The following is a 24,622-nucleotide window of genomic DNA, read 5'->3' on the forward strand; positions in this document are numbered from 1 at the left end:
CAGCTTCAATATCACATTCTTGCCACTTGTCTGCAACCAAAAAAAGTTGAAAGAGAACTGACACAAACTCATCCTTTGTTGCGCAAGGTAATTGTGGACAATGTTAGCATAAAAAGCACAGTTGCACACTTGGAAAATCCCCGGAAATAGTATATTATCCAGGCACCTTTGACATACTATTTTCAAATTACTATAATTTGCAAACCAGTTGTAATCTTGCATACTATTTAGGACGAATAGTACGGCTTGGCTTGGAAAATTATCGAGAAAAAACATTTAAAAATCCTGGATATTGATGATAGCCTAAATTTTCGATATTTAGCTGTTTTACATCTAGACGATCAGGTGCAAGTCGCTAAAAACGCAAGCAGTTCGGCAAAGTTATACACACAACTAGCTAACTGAATCACAGTCATGAAGTCATCCAGTTAGGAAGTATTAGCTGACTAGCGGATACTTCACCCTGCTGTTATGTGAACCAGTGGGGCTAGCTAGCTATCCGACTAATATAATGTTGTGTACCAAACAAAACAGCGCTGACAATGCAATAAAGTTATCGACTGAACACAACAACTCTGACATCAACATTAATGTATTATAAAGTTAAACGTTTTTTCATGATCCGTAGTGCTGTTACGTCCGCTAACTTTTTGACACAGGCAAGAAAGTATTTCTTCTTCTTCTTGTGATGTTTATTGGCAGTTGGCAGTCCAGCTTATGGTGCATTACCGCCACCTACTGACCTGGAGTGTGGAGTGTCACAATTAAGTTTTTCATTGGAGTCAAACGTCCGCTGAAGAAAAGAGGTCACACACCTTACAGTATGTAGGTGCGACCGTTCTTGATATTTCTGCTCCGAAAGGGACTCGAACTAGCATCTCTGGCATGGGAGGTGGGTGCGCTAATGAGGAGGCTAAAGGCGCTCTAGCGTCAGCTGCTAGAGTGCTTCTTGAGGCCAGGGGAGTGAGGTTTACACATACCGCACAGCTATCATGTACCAGCTGGCTCCCGTTACATAAGATTAAATCCTAAACTGTGTATACTTCTTCAACTTTAAATTAAAAGGTAGCTTACCCTGTGGAGTTGACTTGTAAGCAAACATGTTACGTTTACATTCATTCTTGAGGTGTGGAATGCATTTCATTTCCCTTTAATGGTATGAAATGTATACTATAAGAAATATTGATATAGAATGATATGTAAGAAAATATTGTGATAATAGTTTTGGCCATATCGCCCAGCCCTAATGGATGGTATGCAAATTAGTCATATCATTATAAGCACCTCCTGTTGACACTTCTTGGTAATTGTGGTTAACTTGAATGACTCATTCACATCTGTACCACCTTTTCCCAGGAAGCAATGGAGAGGTGGGGTTTGCAGAAATTGGCTCTTCTGCTCAACAACAACAAAAAAAAAAAAAATGTAGGATGTTGCTGGTAGAACACAGCTGGCTTATTTTCTTCATTATTAACACCAGTGACAATGGTGTCATCTGCATATTTTATTATGGCATCACTACAAATCAGGATTACTCCAAATCAGGGTGTTCCAAATACCTACTAATAGTTCACTTCATTGTTCCATGATTTGGGATGTGCCTATTGTGTACTATTAATAACAGATAGTATGCAAATTGTGACACAGCAGTATTCTTTTCAGCTGTCTCAGGATATGCACCCCCTGTTAACACGTCTTGGTAATTTTAGTGATCTACTCATTGCAATTATCAGGGTTGGTGTTTCCATGGAACTTGAATGACTCAGTCACCATCATAGCTGTACTGTACCATCTATTTCCATGAAGCAGTTGAGAGGTAGGGTTTGCAGAAATCAGGTTTCAGCTCAACTAAAACATTTGAGATGTTACTGGTAGAACACAAGGCCAGGTGGCTGGTTTCTGTACAGCAGATGCTACATCTACATTAGTTCTCCATTTTTCTTCAAAGAAGAAAAAAGAAAGAAAACGGTTGTAAAAAACAGTAAAAAAATCCAAGATTTCGAAAATAAAGTTGTACTGTTTTCATAATAGGACTTTTATGAGAATAAAGATATAGCATTATGAAATTGAGGTAGGAATGTTTTGAGAATGAAGTCATAATATTACCAGAATAGAGTTGTTGCATTACGAGATTAAAGTGGCAATTATATTGTGAGAATAATGTTGTAAGAAAAGTACATTAAAGTGATGGAGAACAGCAAAGTAAAGCTGGTGTCGATGCAGATGTAACCATCGATACTCTTGGAGTCAACCACTGGTTGCCATTTCAGATTCCACAAAAGAGGCAATTTCCTGAATGTTGGTCTGGTTCTTTCTCCTGAATAAATACAATTTCCTATGCTAACAGACAGTATTATTTTACTGACTGCAGTTCCTTTAGCCTCACTGAGATATTTGTATTCTGGCAGTGTGGGAGAAAGTTACCTAGCCTACCCTATACTGTATTTCGCTTGATCTGCACTATCCCATTTTTCTCTTTGAATGATTCAGATCTCAGTGGAGAAACACCCCCAGGAGTTTTGGACAAGTAGAAAGAAAAAAAATGTAAGGGTAAAAAAGAAATACCTGTTTATTTATTTATTTATTTGCTTGTTTGACACTTCTCACTCAACATCTATAGCAGAATCAGATCACGTCCTGATTCAGGAAGAACAGAAACACAGACAGACAAAAGGGGGTAAAAACAATGTTTCCAAATATTGAGATATTCAACCCACTTGCCTAAAGATATTTGATGTTGGAGCTGAATTAGGTAGGATTCTTTGACTGTGACATTCACAACACATCCCATGTTAGGGGTAGTTAACCCCAAAAATGAAAATTTGGTCATAATTTACTCACCATTATGTTTTTCCAAACCTGTCTGACTTTTTCTTCCATGGAATACAAAAAGAGATGTTAAGTATGTTAGTCTACAGAGATGCCCAAAACAGGCCCCGTGGGCCAATGTTGGCCCATAATGACCTTTAATTTGGCCTGCCTTGCCGTATATGACAAGAGAGGGAAAAATTACCAAAATAAATGAATAAAATGTATAATAAAATAAATAATAATTAAGCAGATTGCAGAGTACTGTTTTTATATATAATGAAATCAAAGTATGGAAACCAGGGCAACTTTTATATTTTAATGTAATACAGTTAGATGAAATGCTAAGTTTACTTTCGGCCCACGGCCCTCAATCAAGTTAGATTTTTTTGCCCTTCACAGGAATGGTCTAGACCAATAATTTTCAGTTCCATTCATTTTTCCATACAATGACAGTAAATGGTGACTAAGACTAACATACTGCTTAACATCTCATTTTGTGTTTCCCAGAAGAATGAAAGTCATACGGGTTTAGAACAGCATGGTGGTGAGTAAATAATGACAAAACTTTGATTCTTGGGTGAACTTTAATAGGATTTTAAGATTCTCTATTTTTTAGTCATTTTGATTCTGCCACAACACAAAATTATCATGGTTAAAAGTTTTATCTAAAGTTCTTTTTTCTAGAAAGAAAGCACTTTTTTTTCAAGTTCCATGATAAAGCAGACATTAATAAAATGATCTGCATCTTTATGATTGTCTAAATGCCATCCTTACCTAGCTACAATACTTGATAGGCTTTATTTGCTAAATCTGCTTCCCAAAACCCTCAGAAGTCTCCCATTATTGAAAAATATACAACTGAATATGAAACCGTCCACTCTAAATCATGGCATCACTTTGCAAGACAGAAAATCCTCCTAATTGAAAGTCTTCAATTATTTAAAAACAGTATTGAAAATGGAACCGTCCACCCACAATCAGGGTGTCACACCAAATCGGACTGTCACTTCAAATAAGGATATTTCCATAATCACTACTGTTAAGCCACTTTCTTGCTGATGCTGTTACAGGCACTACACCACTGTCTCCTTTTTCTTATTTTTGCACAAAAAGTGCAGTACTACATTTTTTGGCCTCTTGGGCGTCTTCGCAGGGCAAGGAATCTGTAGTCGGACGCAGGGATTTGTTGCATTCCACGTCCTGATAAGGTGAATGTGGTAACGTATGGATACCTGTGGTAACATAATGTGCAAAAGTTAGTCCTATTTTATCATCGTTTGACCTTGTAACACATTATTGTGTGTTTTAAACATCTTTCTTTCTTGTCTCCCTAATCAGGACCATTTAGCTACACTGTCAATGAAAATGAACTTACGACAGTCCAGAAGAAGTAAATAGTGAACAAGGTGAGTGTGAGTACAATGAGTCCGATGGCCTCAATGCCGTTGCTGTAGTACAGATCCATGGCTCCCTGCACACACAGCCAGCCCGACAGACTCGCTAAAGGCGTGATGAACAGGAAACAGATCGCATCCCCGCACAGCGTTCGCCTCTGGTGCTGCATGGAAGGGGTGGTGAACCACTGTGCCCATGAAAAAAGAGGGACAAGAGGGATATTACATTTATAGAAAACAGGGCAGTTTAAAAATAACTGACCTAATCTAAAATCACCTCTGGCCTGTTCTCTTTAATGATCATACAGTTCAAAAGGGTTGTAGGGTGAAACGTTAGATTCATTGTTATATTAATTGAATAAACACTGAAATTCAATTAAATATGCCTTATTTACTATGTTAAAGCTTTGTTAAAGTGTGTAATTTCTGAGCCACTAGCATCACCAAATGGAATTGCGGAAGTAATGATTGTTTTCAAATAGCTTTCCCTGAATGTGTTACAGTTATTCCTGACCTCAAAGCCATGATAAAGTCTTGTACAGCAGCTATCAGTGACAGTGCGAACATGTCAATCATGTTAACCTTTAACCAACTAGCTAAAAATAAAATACATATGAGGTAAAATTCAAATAAGCAAATTAAAAATGCTGGACATCCAAAAATAATTTTTTGTTGAAATGTTCTCAAAAAGTGATATGATCACTAAGGCTGTTCGATTCCAGACATTTTGGAGTCGACTCCAATTCCAGGTTTTCAGACTCAAATCCAAGAGTCAATTCCAGACAAATTTTCTTAATTCTTAAGAAAAACGGGAAGCAGTGAAAATGTACATTAAACAGTACAATATAAAGCATTCGTCACACCAAGGGTGTAGCCAGGAAATTTTTTTTTTGGGTGGGCTTCAATAAAATTTTTTTACAAATAATGTACCAAGTTTTCCTTAACAACAGAGAAGAGGCGCACATTCAAACAGTTCTTTCACACTTTCAGAAATCAGAATTTATTCTTTTTTTTTGTTTTGTTTTTTACTATTTTAGAAATATATATTTGAAGTCAAAGTATAATCTCTAATATTCTGGGTGGGCCTGAGTCTATTTTCGGTGGGCCCAGGCCCACCCAAGCCCACCCTTAGCTATGCCACTGTGTCACACTATTTATGACTGATAGTATGAATGAGAAAAGATCATGTCATGCCCCTGAGCGGAGTCGACTCCCAAGCTTTTGAGTCGACTTTTGATTCCCAAAGAATAAATTGAATTTATTCAATTGAAGAATAAATTATATTTTTAATCTACTCCCAGCCCTGACAAAAACACATTTATTTCTCTCGGGCAGCGAGTGAACACATATGCTGCACTGTATATAACCGATTTGTATTTAGATTTGCACTATGTATGTATGTGTGTGGCTGTGAGTGTATGTATGAATGTGTGTTTGTATGTATATATATATATGTATATGTATATGTATGTGTATGTGTATATATATATATATATATATATATATATAGTCTATTGTGTATTCTTTATATATTTTCTTTTCTTTTCAATATTTATGTATTTTTTATTCAATTTTTAAATATGTTTTAAAAGTCTTGTTGCTGTTTTGTATTGTTGTGTACTGGAAGCTCCTGTCACCAAGACAAATTCCTTGTATGTGTAAGCATACTTGGCAATAAAGCTCATTCTGATTCTGAACAGAAGTGCGATTTTAAATAGCAGTCATTTGTATTTTTTCTTTCCTTTAGGTAAGAATATGTGTTTCCATATGAGAAGAGATTACATGTACTTTAACATGAACAATAAACAGCAACCCATTGTAAATCCATAATGTGACATATTGACAGAGTGATAAAGGATATATATTCAACAACAAAAAAATTATGGAAGGGCTTGAATTGATTGGCTCGTTGAAAGTAGCTGTTACATACCAGAAAGTAGATGGGTGGTAGGAGGAGAGGGCAAAGACATTTCAGAGTTGGACAGGTTGCACATTATTCCGAATACATTTTTATTTACTTGGAATAATATGCACCAAAGAATTGTGCATAATAAGACCAAAAGCCATGCAATTAGACAGTAAATAGGGTCAATTTTGATTTCATGCTGACTTGGAAAGACAATTGACAAAGATCAATTAGCTTATTTGTGATTGAAGAAATTCTGTGTGTTACAACTGCCCCAGCTTTCCCCTACTCAAGTATTTTATTTAAATGTGATATATTAGTGCAGGTTCTTCCCTCCTCTGAGAAGGCAGCACAATGTACAGGGCATGCAAGGTTTGTTGTGGCTCATCAGGTTGTTGCACATGGACTAAAATGTCATCATACTGTCCTCCGGCACAAACATGAGATAAGAGCATTAATAAAGCAGAATGTTCCTCATCTAATCTCACTTTCCTGCTAAGTGGATTAGTGTTTAAAAGAAGCTGAGGTAAAGCAGACCTGCCAATGCTGTTTGCCATAAAGTGATGCAAGGACATGACTTCTGGACTTGTGAGTGAATGGATGCTGATAATGTTGGTTACAGGTACAGTTCACCCAAAAGTGAAAGTTTCTCTCATTTTAATAGTCACCCTTGTCATTCCAAACCCGTATGCTGTAATTTTTTAACACAAATGGACATTTTTTGGTAACACTTTACAATAAGGTTCCATTAGTTAATTCATTAGGTATCATGAAAAAACAATTAACTATATATTGTTTACAGCATTTATTAATCTTTGTTAATATAAATACAATTGTTCATTATTAGTTCATGTTAATTTATAGTGTTTATAGCATTAACTAATGTTAACAAACGTGACATTTGATTTTAAAAATGTATTAGTATACAGTTGAAGTCAAAAGTTTATATACATCTTAGCCAAATAAATTTAAACTCAGTTTTTCACAATTCCTGATATTTAATCGTAGAAAACATTCCTTGTCTTAGGTCAGTTAGGATCACTACTTTATTTTAAGAATGTAAAATGTCAGAATAATAGTAGAGAGAATGATTTATATCAGCTTTTATTTCTTTCATCACATTCCCCGTGGGTCAGAAGTTTACATACACTTTGTTAGTATTTGGTATCACTGCCTTTAAATTGTTTAACTTGGGTCAAACGTTTTGGGTAGCCTTCCACAAGCTTCTCACAATAAGTTGCTGGAATTTTGGTCCATTCCTCCAGACAGAACTGGTGTAAGTCAGGTTTGTAGGCCTCCTTGCTTGCACATGCTTTTTCAGTTTTTCGGATTGAGGTCAGGGCTTTGTTATGGCCACTCTGATACCTTGACTTTGTTGTCCTTAAGCCATTTTGCCACAACTTTGGAGGTATGCTTGGGGTCACTGTCCATTTGGAAGACCGAGCTTTAACTTCTTGGCTGATGTCTTGAGATGTTGCTTCAATATATTCACATAATTTTCCTTCCACATGATGCCATCTATTTTATGAAGTGCACCAGTCCTTCCTGCAGCAAAGCACCCCCACAACATGATGCTGCCACCCCCATGCTTCACAGTTGGGATGGTGTTCTTCGGCTTGCAAGCCTCACCCTTTTTCCTCCAAATATAACGATGGTCATTATGGCCAAACAGTTCAATTTTTGTTTCATCAGACCAGAGGACATTTCTCCAAAAAGTAAGATCTTTGTCCCTATGTGCACTTGCAAACTGTAGTCTGGCTTTTTTATGGCAGTTTTGGAGCAGTGGCTTCTTCCTTGCTGAGCAGCCTTTCAGGTTATGTCGATATAGGACTCGTTTTATTGTGGATATAGATACTTGTCTACCTGTTTCATCCAGCATCTTCACAATGTCCTTTGCTGTTGATCTGGGATTGATTTGCACTTTTCGCACCAAACTATGTTCATCTCTAGGAGACAGAATGAGTCTCCTTCCTGAGCGGTATGATGGCTGCGTGGTCCCATGGTGTTTATACTTGTGTACTATTGTTTGTACAGATGAACGTGGTACCATTAGGCATTTGGAAATTGCTCCCAAGGATGAACCAGACTTGGCTGATATTTATTTTTATTTTCCCATGATTTCAAGAAAAGAGGCACTGAGTTTGAAGGTAGGCCTTAAAATACATCCACAGGTACACCTCCAGAAGCTAATTGGCTAATTGCCTAAAGGCTTGATATTTTCTGGGATTTTCCAAGCTGCTTAAAGGCACAGTTAACTTAGTGTATGTAAACTTCTGACCCACTGGAATTGTGATATAGTCAATTAAAAGTGAAACAATCTGTCTGTAAACAATTGTTGAAAAAAAGATAGATAAAAAGTAGATGTCCTAAACGACTTGCCAGAACTATAGTTTGCTAATATGAAATCTGTGGATTGGTTAAAAAATGCGGTTTAATGACCTAAGTGTATGTAAACTCCTTACTTTAACTGTATGTTGAAATTAACATTAACTAAGATTAATAAATGCTCTAAAAGTATTGTTCATTGTTAGTTCATATTACCTAATGTTGTTAACTAATGTTAACAAATGGAACCTTACTGTAAAGTGTTACCTTTTTTGTTCTTTTTTTTTTTTAACAATCTTTTCAAACAGTTCTTAGTAACCACAGATTTTAAGCTTCAAAAATGACAAAAACAACCATAAAAGCACCAAAAGCACTCTTTTTTTTTTTCACAAACTCTGAAATCTGTTGAGAAGTCAGCTTGACAGAATCATAGTGCAGTACTTGATAATAATTGTTTCCATATCAACAGGCAGCAACTAACAGAATTACAGAAACAGCCGTTGCCCAAGGTGAAGATTCATCACCCACTAAACCTTCAAAAGGGTTCATATGGCAAATGGAATTATTAACAAATAAGACAAAATATGCTATTCACAGACAGAGATCAGAGTATGTGCAGTCTAAACAAAGCTATGGAAACTGTTTGTGTCTATAGTAAGGTGCTAAGATGTAAATATTAAATTAGGAATTAATTAAGGAACATTGTTGTACAATTGTAATACAGAATCAGATGCACACTATGGTACAAATATACACCTCCATACACAAACAATGTCTTCAACAACAGGATAAGCCAAAATTGTTTCCATGAACTCTATGAACTTTCATAGATTTTCAGGAGAGAAGGTGATAAAATCCATTTGAATTGGAACCTAGCCTTCTTGAAAAGGAGTTATAAAGAGCTTTTAAGAGCACTACAACTAATATTTACCTCTATGAGTGGTTTAGGAAGTCTCTCCAGAGAAAACTCAAAGTGGCAGAGCTCGCAGTGACTGGTGCCGGAGGCTGTGAGCCAGTGCTCCAGACAAACACGATGCACCATCGCCAGAGAGCCCGCACACTCACAGGGAGATAACAGATCCCCTGCACTGCTGCCTTCATGACAGATACGACAGAACGGCTCCTCCCCATTCAAACTGAAAAGAGAGACAGAGCTTTACATGATCACAATATAAGCCATCAATGCTGCAGATACAAATACGCAGGACTCCAGACCAAAAGAATGGCGGGCTACATTGGCTCCTAACATAAAACATGACCAAATAAATCTTTTAGTCATCAGATTACATAATCGCTTGGTATACTATTGTTGTTTGGGTGCACAGTCATCCATGCTGATATGAAAAATTTTGGGATGATAAAACAGACTAAAAACTAAATGGTTTTGATTTAGGTTCATTCTGAGGAAAAACTGTATTTTTTCATTCCCGTTCAGAAGTTCCACAGCCTCCTTTCCAATTAATTTATTTTCCTGTGTGGTGGATTTATTAGCATAGAATTTATAACAAGCATACAGTTCATTAAAAGTTAAGTATAATTTTATTTACAGATCTGCTTCTGAGTCAAAACCCGGCAGCATCAAATCTGTATTAATGCATCATATATAACAATAATTCAGTGAAGACTTGGAAACAACTGAGAAATGTACTTTTTTACCTCTAATAATGTTTTGCTTGTATCTGGATTAGCTGTGCATTCACAGAATATGTAGTATTTATACATAGTTGTATATTCACAAAATACAACATCCACAACGGGCAGTTAGGCAAAGAAATGTGTGATGCAGCAGTTTCCTTCAGGATCAAAGCACATGTTTAATTTTTTCAGGCAACATGAAGTGGTATAGTTCCAAAAATGTACTGTGATAAACCCTTTAGCATTTAGTTTAATTAGTTTTTCAAATTAACTGGTTATAACTGGTTACCAGCATTTCAAAATAACGTTTTCACTCTGGAACAACTGAAAATCACTTTGTTCCGGTTTTCGGTTACGTTCTGCAAAAAAAAAAAATTTGATTTTCGTTTTTGGTCCTTGAACCGTTTTTAGTCCCTGTGATAAAATGCTTTCTCCAAACTGGTGTCACCAAACCTGAATTTCCAATATACTTTCAGGAACACAAAAAGATTTTTTTGTTTTTCATAAACCATAGTTCCAAATAACATTCGCAAAGAGCACCACTGTTTGTGTGGTTGGAACTATAGCTCTTCACCAGAGGTTAGAAGCACAGGTTCTTGTTAGTTCCTGACTCGTCTGCGTTTTTTGTGTTATATCTGCCCAGATTTTTTCTTGTCAGCATTCATGGCAGTATTTTTTACTTTATGAATAGCTGTTGTTTATGATTTATGATCCTAGAATAGCAAAGGTAATTTAACATTTAAGGCTTTAGCACATGACTTGAAAGACAAGTGAACTTAAACAGATAATGCTCTTGAGCAAAATCGGCAACAATAAATCACTAGCTGTGTTGCTCCATACTAAAAATAAAATAAAATAGGACTTCCGGTGACGCAACGGGAATGAAAACAGCTTAAATGTTGGGCTCCGTCAATCTAATGCATTAATTACTGGCAGATTTAGTTATATTCAGCAAAGTGTCATTATCCTACGACTTAAAGATGAGTACAACTACCAGGCACAACAAAAACTCGAACAGAAGTGAAAACTCAAGAGAAAAAGATGAAAGGAAGAAATCACTGAGCCCAGTTAGACATGCTAAAGCTAACACATGCCTCCCGGACATTTCTGGAATCATGGAAGAATTAAGACAACTAAGAAAGTAAAACCAAGAAGCCCATAATCAAACTAAGTTGACACTGACAAAGTTGTAAATGTCCGTTCAGGATCTGAAAGGACAAATGACTAAACTTGAGGGGAGGATAAAGGAAATGGAGGAACGTGTTAATGCGACAGAAGATTCTGGAATGAGGCACGAGAGGGCGCTCCGTTTTCTGCTTCAGAATTAGATTGATCTTTCAGCCAAGTGTGAGGACTTACAAAACAGACTACAGAGCAATAATTTAAGAATTTATCGAATCCCTGAGGGAAGCGAAGGAGACAATCCTGTGGAATTTGTGAAGGATATTCAACTGTGCCCTACCGACACTAACTGACGTGGACATAAAGATTGAAAGGGTGCACAGAGCACTCGCGCCTAAACCTAAAGATACGACTGCCCCGCCGAGATCAATGATAGTAAAATTCTTGGACTACTCAGTCAAGGAAGCAGTTATACGTCAAGCATGGTCACAGAATTCTCCAGAGCTTCAGAGGAAAAGAGGCCAGGTCTGGGACATCATTAAGCAGCTCAGATTAAAGAACGTGAAAGCAAAATGTCTCTACCCGGCACAGAAAAGGATTCACACGGATAGAGGTGAAAAGTCTTTCTATTCCTATCTACTGTATGGACGCATTGCAGATGCTGCAGGACATGGGCATCAAAGTTAATGTTGACGAGCGGGATCGACAAGTGAGCTGTCAAAGGTGAGATGGACAATGCAGGAAAGAGGCAAACGTAAACCGAACACAACCCTGCTATCGGACGCGGACCTCAAGGCCTTCACATGAACTGATCAAGAAATTTAATTGAGACTAGAGACTGGAAACAGACATTCTGGGCTTCTATTTCATTTAATTTTGTGAGTACATCTTTACTCATGTACCAAAGTAAAATACTATGTCAAACTTTTACCTCTGCCTTACACAAGTAGTGGTAATATTGTAGCTTTGATAGATGTCAGGAAAGATAACAACTAAGTTAATTCATACAAATAGACGGATAGCCTATGAACTAATCTCGAGTGAGAAACACTCACAATATTGGGATGCAGCCGCTCCAAAGGACCCACATTACCAGGATGGCTGCATGCACACGGTGCACACATGATTCCCCAGAGAGCTCAAGTCACAACTCTCTGCCCTCTAAACACCAGGAACTGGCCGCAGTTATGTGTTCCTTTTATATTACAGTCTACTTGTTCCCATTCTGGCCAGTGGGACAATTGGAAGTCGGGACTTGTAAAATAGTTTATGTTCTTGTTATAGATAATTGTTTTCACTTGACAGCTATGATTTCATACCAGCTTAATCCAGGTATACTTCTCAGTTCTCCATACAGTTTAAACCATGTGCAACCTAGCAGAAGTTACCATAAGAAAATATGGATAATTTAGTATGTGTTAGTTACAACATAAAAGTGTTGAGCAGCCCAATAAAAGAAAGAAAATAACGAACCAACTTAAGAAATTAAAGTGTTCAATTGCAATGTTACAGGAAACGTCATGGTTACTTTCTTAACCTCCGTTCCCTGATGGAGGGAACGAGACGTTGTGTCGATGAAGTGACACTAGGGATCACTCTTGGGAGCCCCAAACACCTCTGTTTTTTTTAAAAAAGGCCAATGGGAATTGGCGAGTGGAATTTGCATGCCATACGGGTATAAAAGGAGCTGGTATGCAATCACTCATTCAGGTTTTGTGCTGAGGAGCCAAGACCAGGTCCCAAGTAGTTCAGTGTTGTGGCAAGAGGGACACAACATCTCGTTCCCTCCATCAGGGAATGGAGGTTACGAAAGTAACCATGACATTCCCTATCTGTCACTCACTCAACGTTGTGTCGATGTAGTGACACTAGGGGTCCCTATACAAAATGCCACAACTATCTGAATTGTGTTACGTGAACTGGCGGTGCGTGATGGGCAGACCACTGTGTGCCTTGTAGCCAGCGCATCAGGCCATCACGTAACCTCCCCCAACGCTCTTATGAGCGTTGAACGGTCCATCAGGAACACGTTTACTGCCCAACAATAGGGACAGGCTAGCCCAGCCGAGGCCGGTTTTCCTCTCTTTTCTCCCCAGAAAGAGTGGAATTTGTTAACTGACTGGGAGCCATAAGTGTCTACATCGGGGGGTGTCCCTGCCAAGGGGAAGACACAGCGGAGACCACACCCCACCCATAAAGGGGGGGGGGGTATTTTGAGTGGAATATGTCACATGGACTTACCGAGTCTTGTCGGAAGTATGTCATGTAGAGAGGTTCCATGGTAGGTCCTACTCGAAGGGGGAGGAGTTTCTACAAAGCATGGCGACCGGGGGCAGAGGGGCCCAAGGAAGACGCAGTTTACCGACAGGGAAACGATCTTGCGGAAGATATCACATGGGGTCGCCTTCGGGGAACCAGCACATGTGGAGCACCTACCTCAGTACAAGGCCTCATTAGCGCACATACTGGGCCGACAGCGAGTTTCTCCGCAAACTCAACTGCCAGAGGGCTAAGGAGGAAAGTCATCCAGGGATCACAGTCTGTGAACATGACTGGGAGTCAAGAGTGCAGGTCTTCACCTCAAGGGAGGGGAAAGGTGCTATGTACAAGTGGTACACCCGGCCAGCTGTTCCGGAACTTACCTGCTCGTGCCTGCCAATACACGGGATGAGACCGGCTCAACCTGGAGATTGTAGAACCTCGCAAAGGTGTTGAGTGATGCTCAGCCCGCTGCTCTGCAGATGTCTGCCAAAGAGGCGCCACTGGCCAGGGCCCTGGAGGCTGCCACACTCCTGGTAGAGTGGGCTTGTAACCCCGCAGGGGGTGGCACGTCCTGAGCCTGATATGCCATCGTGATGGCGTCAATGACCAGTGGGTGATCCTCTGTTTGGAGACAGCGCTTCCTTTCCGCTGTCCACCAAATCAGACTAAGAGCTGCTCGGAGCTTCTAAAGCTCTGCGTGTGATCCAAATAGATGCGTAAAGCTCACACCGGACACAGCAATGCCAAGGCTGGGTCAGCCTCCTCCTGGGGCAACGCTTGCAGGTTCACCACCTGATCCCTAAACCTTGGGAACCTTGGGCACATAGCCCGGTCAGGGTCTCAGGATCACGTGAGAGTAACCCGGACCGAACTCCAGGCATGATTCGCTGACAGAGAACACCTGCAGGTCCCCTACCCTCTTGATGGAAGTGAGCGCAGTCAGGAGGGCAGTCTTCAAAGAGAGTGCCTTAAGCTCAGCTGACTCTAAGGGCTCAAAGGGAGCTCCCCGTAGACCCTGAAGGACTCCAGAGAGGTCCCACGAGAGGATGAGGCGTGGTCTGGAGGGATTCTACCTCCTAGCGCCTCTCAGGAACCTGATGATCAAGTCGTGCTTCCCCAAGTACTTACCATCTACTGCATCGTGATGAGCCGAAATAGCGGCTACATATACCTTCAAGGTGAAGGGGGACAGCCACCTCACGGCGGGGCAGAGCTCAAGGAGCCACGTTGAGGAGACTCGAGCCCCGTGGCCGTGCTGAGTCCAGGGACATCGAAGCACTTAGCTGGCTCCTGAGGAGGGGGGAGGAGGAATCTCATCCCCGTAGTCCACCAGAACCAATCCCGTGGGCATGTTTGTGCCACAGCTGGGCGCACGGGGTGGGGGGTCCGCCACTGGAGCGCCATACCTGCCAAAATGGGACGGTGGACGGTGGTCGTGACGACAGCCGTGCGCACCGGACATGCAACCCAGGAGACGAGGAAAACATTCTTTTGTCAAACTTTTGGGTGCCGCAGCCTCCTGGGCATGCAGAGAAGCGGGTCTCCTCACCCCTGGGTCGCCCGTCTCGGGGGCGCTTCGAAGCCTTCCTCAGGTTCTTAGTGGCCAGCCGCGAGACGGGTGGCGTTTGCTAACTGCGGAGGGTTCCACTCCACCCCCCGGTAGAGGGCCACGGGGTTAGCTGCAGCAGAGCCAGTGTTGCTGCTGCAGGAGGACGCCCTTGGTGACGAGCAGACAGGGTGCGGGGTCTTAAGCCACGCCGGGGCAGGATATGTTGTAGGGCCTCCATCTGCTTCTTCACTGCCGAGAACTGCTGGGCAAAGTCCTCGCCAGACAGGCCAACCTGGGAAATGGGGGCATCAAGGAACCGTTCCTTGTCCGCCTCTCCCATCTCGACCAAGTTGAGCCAAAGGTGTCGTGACCTTCGTTGCCCGGAGAGCGAGGTCGGTCGCTGAGCACGGTTCCTGCATCAATGCCGGGTCAGAATTACCCTCGTGCAGTTCTTTTTGTGCCTTGGCTTGGTGTACTTGCAGGAGAGCCATGGCGTGCCGGGGCGGAGGAGGCTTGTCCAGCGGCACCGCAGGCCACAGTCGTCAGGGATGACGTAAACCTACAGGCCCTGGACGTGAGCTTCTTATCCACCTGGGGGATCACCAAATATCCCCTGGCTCCACCATCGAGGGTAGTGAGAGCGGGGGAGCTGAAAGACCGGGACCGGGCAGTAAAAGGTGCCTCCCACGATCTTGTCAGCTCCTCATGCACTTCCAGAAAGAAAGGGACTGGGGCGGGGCATGGTGTGGCGTGGCCGTGGGCGGTGCCCTGAGCCTAGGAACCAATCGTCGAGCCGCGAGGGTTCAGGGGAGAGTGGAGGGTTCCACTCTAGCCCAATGCTTGTGGCCGCCCGGGAAAGCATGTCCGTCAATGAGGACATGACTCATCCATGAATGATGTCTCCACGTGGGCAGTGCCCAGACACGTAAGACAGCGATCGTGGCCATCAGAAGCAGAGAGATAACGACCGCAACCAGGAATAACACACAAATGGAAAGACATCTTTAAAAAGACATTCCATGTGTGCCGCTCTTTTTGTGAATGAAAATATACTCTTTTAGAATATACTCTCTAATTTTCGCTCTGCCGAAGCACCCAGGGGCGTTCTCTGCACTCCACGGGTGCAGAGGGGGAGAAGCCGCTGAAATGCGTCGCAAATCCAGCAGTTTTGAGGTGCGTCTTTGGAGGGAATTTAATTCAGTGCACTGAATACAACCGCTCGGCTCCGAAGAGAAAATCTGAATGAGTTGTTGCATACCAGCTCCTTTTATACCCGTATGTCCGAGGGAGTGGCATGGAAATTCCACTCGCCAAATCCCATTGGCCTTTTTTAAAAAAAGCAGAGGTGTTTGGGGCTCCCAAGAGTGACCCCTAGTGTCACTACATCGACACAACAGCAAGTGAGTCACAGATAGGGAACCCATATGTCAGAAAAAGAGCATCTGAAATTGAAGAGAGAATGGGTAGATCAGGTATATAGCACTTCATATGAAAGAGGGAGGAAAAGAGGGGTGGCTATCCTTTTTGGCAAGTCAGTCTTTTTTAACATGGAACAGACATATCAAGACAAAGAGGGTAGATATATAATGGTAATTGGCACAGCTGGGGGTACAAAAATTACAGTTTTAAACATATATGCACCAAATGAGGACTGCCCACAATTTTTTAAAAGGGTATTTTCTTTTCTGGTGGATAAAAGAGAGGGGATGTTTCTTACTGGAGGGGATTTCAACTGTGTGCTGAACAATATTAATGACAGATTACCAGCAGAGAGGGGACCTCAGCCAAGAAAATCTAAAGCGCTTCTTGGAATTATAACAGAGTTGGGTCGCAAGTACACAGCAGCTATTCTAGAATAGATTTATTTTGTATTTCCAAAACGGATTCGCACAGGATAGCGGAATGTAGTATAGAATCTATATATAAAATTAAGACTGGGACAAAATTAGACAGTTAGATACTGGAGGCTCAGTGTTTCAATACTGAGTGACCCACTAGCCCGAGAAGGGCTAAGAAATCATATGACTGAATATTTTGAATTGAATGATAATGAGACTGTTACCCCAGCTATTTTGTGGGAGGGAGCCAAAGCAGTAATAAGGGGAAAAATAATTGAGATCACATCCAGATTTAAGATATTAATAGTAGCCAAACAAAACGAATTAGAGGCAGAAATTAAGATGCTAGAAATCAAACATAGACAAACATCAGATGTTAGGGTTTTGGAACATTTAAAATAGGCAAGACAGAAGTTAAATGAACTACTTACATATAAGGCAGAAGGAGCAATTAGATTTACGAATAGGAAATATTATGAGATGGGTAACAAAGCAAGCCGACTGCTGGCCTTTCAATTACGTAAAACTCAAGCTAGCAGAACAATTCCTAAGATCAGTCACCCGGACACTACAGTTATGTTAACACAACCTAAGGACATAGCTGATGCTTTTGCAGTATATTATAAGAAATTATATGAGGGCCAAGAGCTAATAGATAAGAAGGACAAAATCACTACTTTCCTTAACTCAGTTAAAATTAATAGATTACCAGAAGAAGACGCGAAGGAGCTAACCTTCCCAAGAACAGAAGAGGAAGTAAAAGATGTTATCACTAAACTTAAAAATAACAAGTCTCCAGGCATGGATGGGTTTCTGGGGGAATTCTATAAGGTTTATGCAAATTAGGTAATCCCCATCCTCTGTAAGATATATAATTATGTGCTAGATGCAGAGGATCCCCCCCACTCCTGGTCAGATGCAGTTATTACTGTAATTCACAAAGCAGGGAAAGACCCAACAAACTGCATGGGGTATAGACCACTTACTGTAGCCTTTTATGTCAAGACCAAAAAATTCTTACCTCTATATTAGCTAAATGAACACAAAAATATATTAGAAAACTGGTTAAACCTGACCAGACAGGGTTTATTAATGGGCATCATGGTACCAGAAATATCCGGTGAGCCTTAAATTTACAAGCCATCGCTGCTAAAAGACAAGCTCCTGCTATGTTTCTCAGCTTAGATGCTGAGAAGGCATTTGATAGACTAGATTGGATGTTTATGGAACAAACTCTGAAGTGCATGGGATTTAGTGATATCTTTGTTATCTGGGTGAAGGTTTTCTATAAAAACCCCAGATCAAGAGTCAGAGTAAATGGTCACTGCTCAGAGTTCTTTGAGCTTGGCAGAGGGACTTGACAAGGAGATGCCTTATCTCCTGTTTTATTGGCACTCAGTATTGAACCACTGGCGGAATTGATAAGGAGCAACACTAAGATACAGGGGATTATGGATGAGGGAGGAAATTGTTATAAGATATCTCTCTATGCAGATGACATATTGTTATTTACTGAAAACCCCCTTCTTTCAATTCCAGCTCCAATGACTTGCCTTAAAGAATATGGTTCTGTCTCGGGATACAAGGTAAATGCAGACAAATCAGAGGCCATGATGATATCTGGAAATAAGAAAATGAGTGGGGCAGTTGCTCTCTCACGAGTGATGCCCATCGCAGGCAACCCAGATTTCCTCCCCTTTGTGTGGGAAAAAATGGGCAGAGAAGGGGCTGATAACAATTAATACAATTTTCAAAACTGAGGTTATATTATCATTCACTCAACTCTGCGATAGATTTAATATAAAACCTTGTGACATATTTAGATACCTACAACTGAGACATTACATTACAAACCATAAGGATTGGGATAAAAATAAAAAATCTCCAACAAATATCGAGCAATACATGATTAATATTATTGAACATCAAATATCAAATAAAAAACATGTATTTCACATTTATATAAAAATTAACACAGGACCATTTAGATAATACATTTAAAAAGACAATGGGAATTGGAGTTAAACATAATTATTAAGGATGATGTATGGGAGAGTATATGTACAGGTTGTCATACAAGTATCAGTAGCACCCTGTGGAAAGAGTTCGACTGGAAATTGAAAATTAGATTTTTCATGACACCACTGGTGGTATCGAAATATGATAGTAGCTCCACAGTGGTAAAGTGTTGGAGAGGCTGTGGAATGATAGGGGACCACACACACATTTTCTGGGATTGTCCAAGAATCAAACAGTATTGGCAACAGATAAAGGATGAGATTGATAAGATCCTAGGAACAGATATGCCTAAGTTCCCATTGGTTTTTCTGTTTGATGGAACCCCTCCTGGTATGTTTAATAAAAATCTATTGTACATATTACACATACTCCTTATGACTGCCAGGAAAATGATCATGGTGAACTGGATGAAACCCCATGCACCTACTTTAACACAATGGACACAGAGACTAAAACAAGTGTACTCTATGGAAAATATGACTGCTACACTACAGTTAAGAATTAATACATTTCAATAAAGGTGGGCGCCAATTCAAAGGTACTTAAATTATGGAAAATTCCCCTGTGTGTTCTTTTTTTTTCTTCCTTCCCCAACCCATTTACATCGCTGTCTTTATTATTCTTATCGGGTTTTTTCCTATTATCAGTATTATGTATCATTAGCTTTTCTCCTACAGTGCCTACTGACCTCCTGTTATGTCTTACAGTACTGTACTAAACATGCAGTCTATACTAGTAAAATAAGGCTGAGCCAGCTGTCAATGAAAATGTTTGGTTGTTTTTGTTTTGTGTTGTGATGTAAAAAAACAAAAACAAAAACAAAACAAAAAAAAAACATTTCAATCATTATACACTTGGCGACCAGAAAAGGGCACATTTTCCATAAGTACCCTACCATCCAGTGCATTCTATATCTTTAATTTCATAACAGAGTCAAGACATTCCATTCGATCTCCGCAGAAGTTATTACTCCACCCCATGAATAAAGTCATTAATGACATTGTTGAACTAGCGTGGTTCGAAAGACGGATGTGGTGATTTGCGACATATTTAGTAACCATATTAACCGTAGTTTGTCCAGCGATGCAATGTACTATGGTGGTTAATCAGTGAACTGTGTTGTTGTATGGGAAGTGCACCCCATTCCGATATTTCAGTCTATCACTACTGTTAAGACCGAAACATACTGTACGCAAGGAAGTAAGGAGGCGATAATCTGACATGTTGCAAGCTGCAAGGTGATCATCTGTGCTCTGCTACAGTTATTGGATCCTTGAATAACGTATAACATGCGAGGAAGTTCAGCTGGTGGAGTTTCTAGTGCCCCCCTAGGGTAAGGTGGTGCCCCCCTAGGGAGCTGGTACCCTACGCAGACAGCATAATATGCTTATAGGGAACGGTGGTACTGCCAACAGTTTTCAAGTGTGTCTGTGTGTGCACGCTTGTCTTTTGAGTACATGGTTTTGGAAAGAGGGGGCGTGGCTAAGTAAATGGCTAACTCTGCTAAAATTAAGTACCCCCTTAAGTACTGAGGTTTATTTCTACCACTGTAACCGGACCATGCATTGGCAATGCAGTGGCCAAGCACTCACATCTACGTTCACATACTTGCATGGAGAATGTTTTGGCCTTTAAGTATCTTAGGCTGTTCTGTAATGTGATATGGCTAAATGAGTTTGGCCCACCTGTTGCCCCCATGTTCAAGGAACACAGAGGAGATATAAGTGCTACTGTGAATGACTTCCTTCACAGGATCTATTGCAGTCTCAGCATCAGCCTTTACCAAAACCTCAGGACCTGGACCACCATTAAACCCTTCTGATGACTCCTCACAGAGCATGACTGCTGTCCATGGGGCCATTCATACCTGGGGGCCAAAAAGAAAGATACAGATATTTGCTAAATGTAATGAAGTGAGATTTACATATGAGTAGAGATGGAGGTAAATTCATTTCTGGGCAATGATTTACAGTCTCTTCAATGGGTTGTACTGTTATTTAGAGTGTTTTGGATCGTTCCGCTGATGAAACATTGAAAAAAGCATTTCAGTAGACAAAAAACTCCAGAAAATATGAGTTGTGGTTAATTAGATTTGATCAAAGAGCTATATACAGTGGATACCATTGAAGAGAATGTATGTCTGTCCCTCACAGCCTTGTTTTTAATTCATGTCAAAAAATCTAAGATACCACTACTGTAAATAAGGTTTACAGTGCAATGCAAAGGTGATGTTGGCTGACTGGCCCTCCTTTGATCTCTGTTTTTTTTTTTTTTTTTTTATATATCCCAGGACTAGCCTTGACTTCCCTCACATTGTCTGGTCCACATTTTTATTCTGGCCAAGAACTGCCAATTAAGACTGGAAGCAACCATCTGTCTGGCTTGATGACTTGTTGCTGAGTTGAGTTGTACACAAAACAGAACATTTATATAGACACTGTGATAAAAGTATCTCCAAAGGAACAAGTACTGATATTTGAGTTCATGGACATAGCCCACAAAACAGACGCAGTGCCTCACAGTAATTTTTACCTTAGGTAAGGAGTGTTCCTAGGCACGATGCAAGGCAAAGTGCCTGAACACTCTTTACCTGTGGTACAATCACTGTAACTCACAGCCTCAAGTGCCTTATTGCTTTTATAAAATGCCAGTAACAGCAATATAATGATAGATTAATAGTAAAGGGATGCACTGTTACAAAATGTGTGTACCGATACCAATAACCGATCATTTAAAACAACATCTGCCAATGTCGATAGGTAGATGGTTCTGTTTTTTTGTTATGCTAACTTGTTTCAAATCAGTGATCATTAATAACACAACTTCAAAAGAAATTTAAAAACTACATTTTTATTCTCATGTCAATGTCATGTTTTCCATGTTACAGTTATACTGTAAATAAAACAACAAAACAAAAAGCACATTATCAACTCACATTAACTGTATTCTTAATAGTCTCCTGGTAGGCTCACATTAAATTGGTAAATTTTTTTTTTTTTCTTACTAACTCACATTAACTGTTCCTTTTTAACTAAAACAGCCTCCGCTTTAGCTTTAATAAACTTGTCCTATTCCTTAATTGCTGTGTTGAACTTTTAAGGTAAGCAATCAAATTAGTTGTGTTAAAATTGTTAAAAGTTTTAACATTAGCTTCACCTTGTGAAATTCTTGCAGTGCAAAGCTTACAAATTGCAACTCTGTTGTCATTGTCAGTCCAATTCAAATTTCACACAAGAGACATTTTCTTATACACATAGCATGAGTTGTAGGCTGATAGTCAAACGTGATTTTCCACCCTTTTGATTGAAAGGAAATAATCGGCTGTTTTTAAACAATCAGCTGTTTTTAAACAAATGGTTGACATCCGATAGCATATATAATTGCTTTTATTGGTATATCACTAGTTATATTTATCAGTAGTAATCAGAATATTTTTTTTTTTTACTAAGTAGTAGTTCATTAGCCTACTGTTAGCCTATTGTTTAGACATTTTTTAATAATTTAATAAGAGTCGGGGAGTTTGGCGGATAGAAATGCATAAGATCCATTTGGACTGTGTGGAAGAGGCAGTTAGAAATCTAGCGAGAATATAGCAATTTGGAAGCACAACTGGACTTTCCTCTCTGAGATTCTCATTGGTAAATTGATGCTTGTGTTAGAGTGATTTGTAGCATAAGTTTTCTCAACATTTGATCGCATTACCGAGCATCAATTTCATAAACCCTTTTCTTTTTCCTCGAAACACACTATCCCTTTTGAAATCAGTGGATTCACAACACCATAAGAACACAGACCATCAACATATTTAGAAGCTATCCTCCATTCTCCCCAATCCACCTACAACATAACAATCAAATATCTTTCTAAACAGCCACCCTACTTATGCAAAAACTGGGACATTTTAAAGATGTTCATTAAATGCTAGGGAAATCCATTGTTTTTAGAAAATTTAGCAACTCACCACCAGACAGGCACTTTGCTTCATCCAAGCTCCCCATAACATGGACAGACTCAACATTTAGAAGGCTTAAACACACGTAGAGACTCACTCTGTATGGTCAGATTAGCATTGAGCCCAAGGTCATTGGTGAGAATAGCTGGGGATTAGCTGGAAGGGAAGGAAAGCTCAGGCACAGAGCGGACAAAGGGAAATCCCTCTCACATCACCGTTGGTTACACACCGGGCACCTCCTCATTCAAGCTCCCTTAATCCAGTTAGTTTTCTCCAATGGCTTTTCATTTTCATAACATTATGCTAATTAAATGAGAGTCTAAGCTTTGACAGTGGACTGTTGCAGACACAACAACAACAAACGGTGAAAGATTTGACACCGATTGTACTTCATAGACACATTCTAATCTCAGTCAGCTGGTCTAAGAATGGCTTGATCTCTTGTCAAAAACAGTTTTGTTCATAGATAGTCTGAGGTAATGTACCAAATGGTTTGACATTGCAAGCATGTACTGCTTTGGAGAGATTTCATTTTATCCATCCATTTCCATTCATACACCTCAGCTATGTTTATGCAATTATGCAATCTCGCCTTTCGGTTGGTCTTGTTTTATGGTTTTGTTCCCAGTATCTTTGTCATGTCCACGATTGCTCACATCCGCTGCAGCCTGTGCTTGGTTTCCTTCTGCTGAGTTTGTTTTCCCTGTTTGTTCTTCAATAAAAATCATTGACAGTTCTTCTGCATTTGGTACCTCATTCTTTTACCCGACAGAACAATCTGACCACAACTGGACCTAGCAAAATCGTTATGGGCATCTTCCTCTTCCCGTGTCCAGACCACCAGAGTTTGCTTCGCCAGAGGATGGCCCATGCTGACATGCTAGTCTCCCTCCATCAGGGGAATCTCTCCATCAGGGACTTTGGGTGTGATTTCCTCATTGTCGCTGACGGGCTGGAATATGATGGGCTCACACTTAAGTATTTCTTCAACCTTGGGCTCAATAAGCCTCTTGGCTCTTGGGAGGTAAAAGGGTTGGAGATTCTGTCTTTTTGGGAATTTATGGACTACATCCTTTCCCAGCGGTGGCCAAGCCAGTCCCTTCCCCAGCAGCTACTGAGTCAGTCATTTCCCCAGTGGCAACTGCCGATCCTGTTCTTTCCCCAGTGGCCACGGCCAATCCTGTCCTGAGCCAGGTCTTATCCCTGTGGCTACCGATGACCTACCCATCTCCTCAGCAGCCACCGTGCCAATCCTGTTGCCCTGTTGTTCAGTCTTGTCTCCCACCATCTTGCTCCCCTGTCTGCCCTACCTAGGCTGGTTCTCTAGTGGTCACCTGGTCTGCCGTTTGGCTACCTGCCTTAGAGCATACCTGATTTGTTGCACCTGTCTGTGTTCATGTAAGACCTAAGCGAGTGTTTATGTTAATCACTTGCTGGACAGGCATTGACCATGAAGCACCTATAATCAATCGTGCAGTCGTATTTCCGCATTCACCAATTGCGCTTGCACCTCACGGTAAATGTGGTTATGTGTATGTCTTGTTTCACAACTAAGTAATCCACCTTGTTTTCACTCAAATTGAACAAGCTCCATACTGGAAAACAAATATAATTAATGTGGACTCCAGTTGAAACACTGAGCATGCATTTAGCTCTGATTTAGGAAAATCTCTAGGTTTTCCCACACACTTGAGTCCATCCATCTGCACAGATGTTTTATCAATCTGCGCGGGAGCAACATCAGAATTGCGGGGCTGCACACGCACGCAGCTTAAATGGAACATTGCTAACATGTCCGTGATATTATGT

At 40.5% G+C, this 24,622-nt stretch overlaps 1 protein-coding gene across 1 annotated transcript; it reads right to left on the bottom strand.

Annotated features, from left to right (window-relative positions):
- Positions 1-2,560: 2,560 nt before the first annotated feature.
- Positions 2,561-22,928, bottom strand: zgc:158785 (uncharacterized protein LOC791214 homolog). The gene is made up of 5 exons (XM_051701497.1): positions 22,823-22,928; positions 20,547-20,728; positions 9,368-9,572; positions 4,187-4,393; positions 2,561-4,043 (listed from the first exon to the last, which is right to left on the bottom strand). Exons 2-5 carry the CDS (start codon positions 20,720-20,722, stop codon positions 3,885-3,887), a joined length of 747 nt encoding a protein of 248 aa, XP_051557457.1. The 5' UTR covers positions 20,723-20,728; positions 22,823-22,928; the 3' UTR covers positions 2,561-3,884.
- Positions 22,929-24,622: the final 1,694 nt, after the last annotated feature.

The sequence above is a fragment of the Myxocyprinus asiaticus genome, chromosome 1 (genome assembly GCF_019703515.2).
Source record: "Myxocyprinus asiaticus isolate MX2 ecotype Aquarium Trade chromosome 1, UBuf_Myxa_2, whole genome shotgun sequence".
NCBI lineage: Eukaryota > Metazoa > Chordata > Actinopteri > Cypriniformes > Catostomidae > Myxocyprinus > Myxocyprinus asiaticus.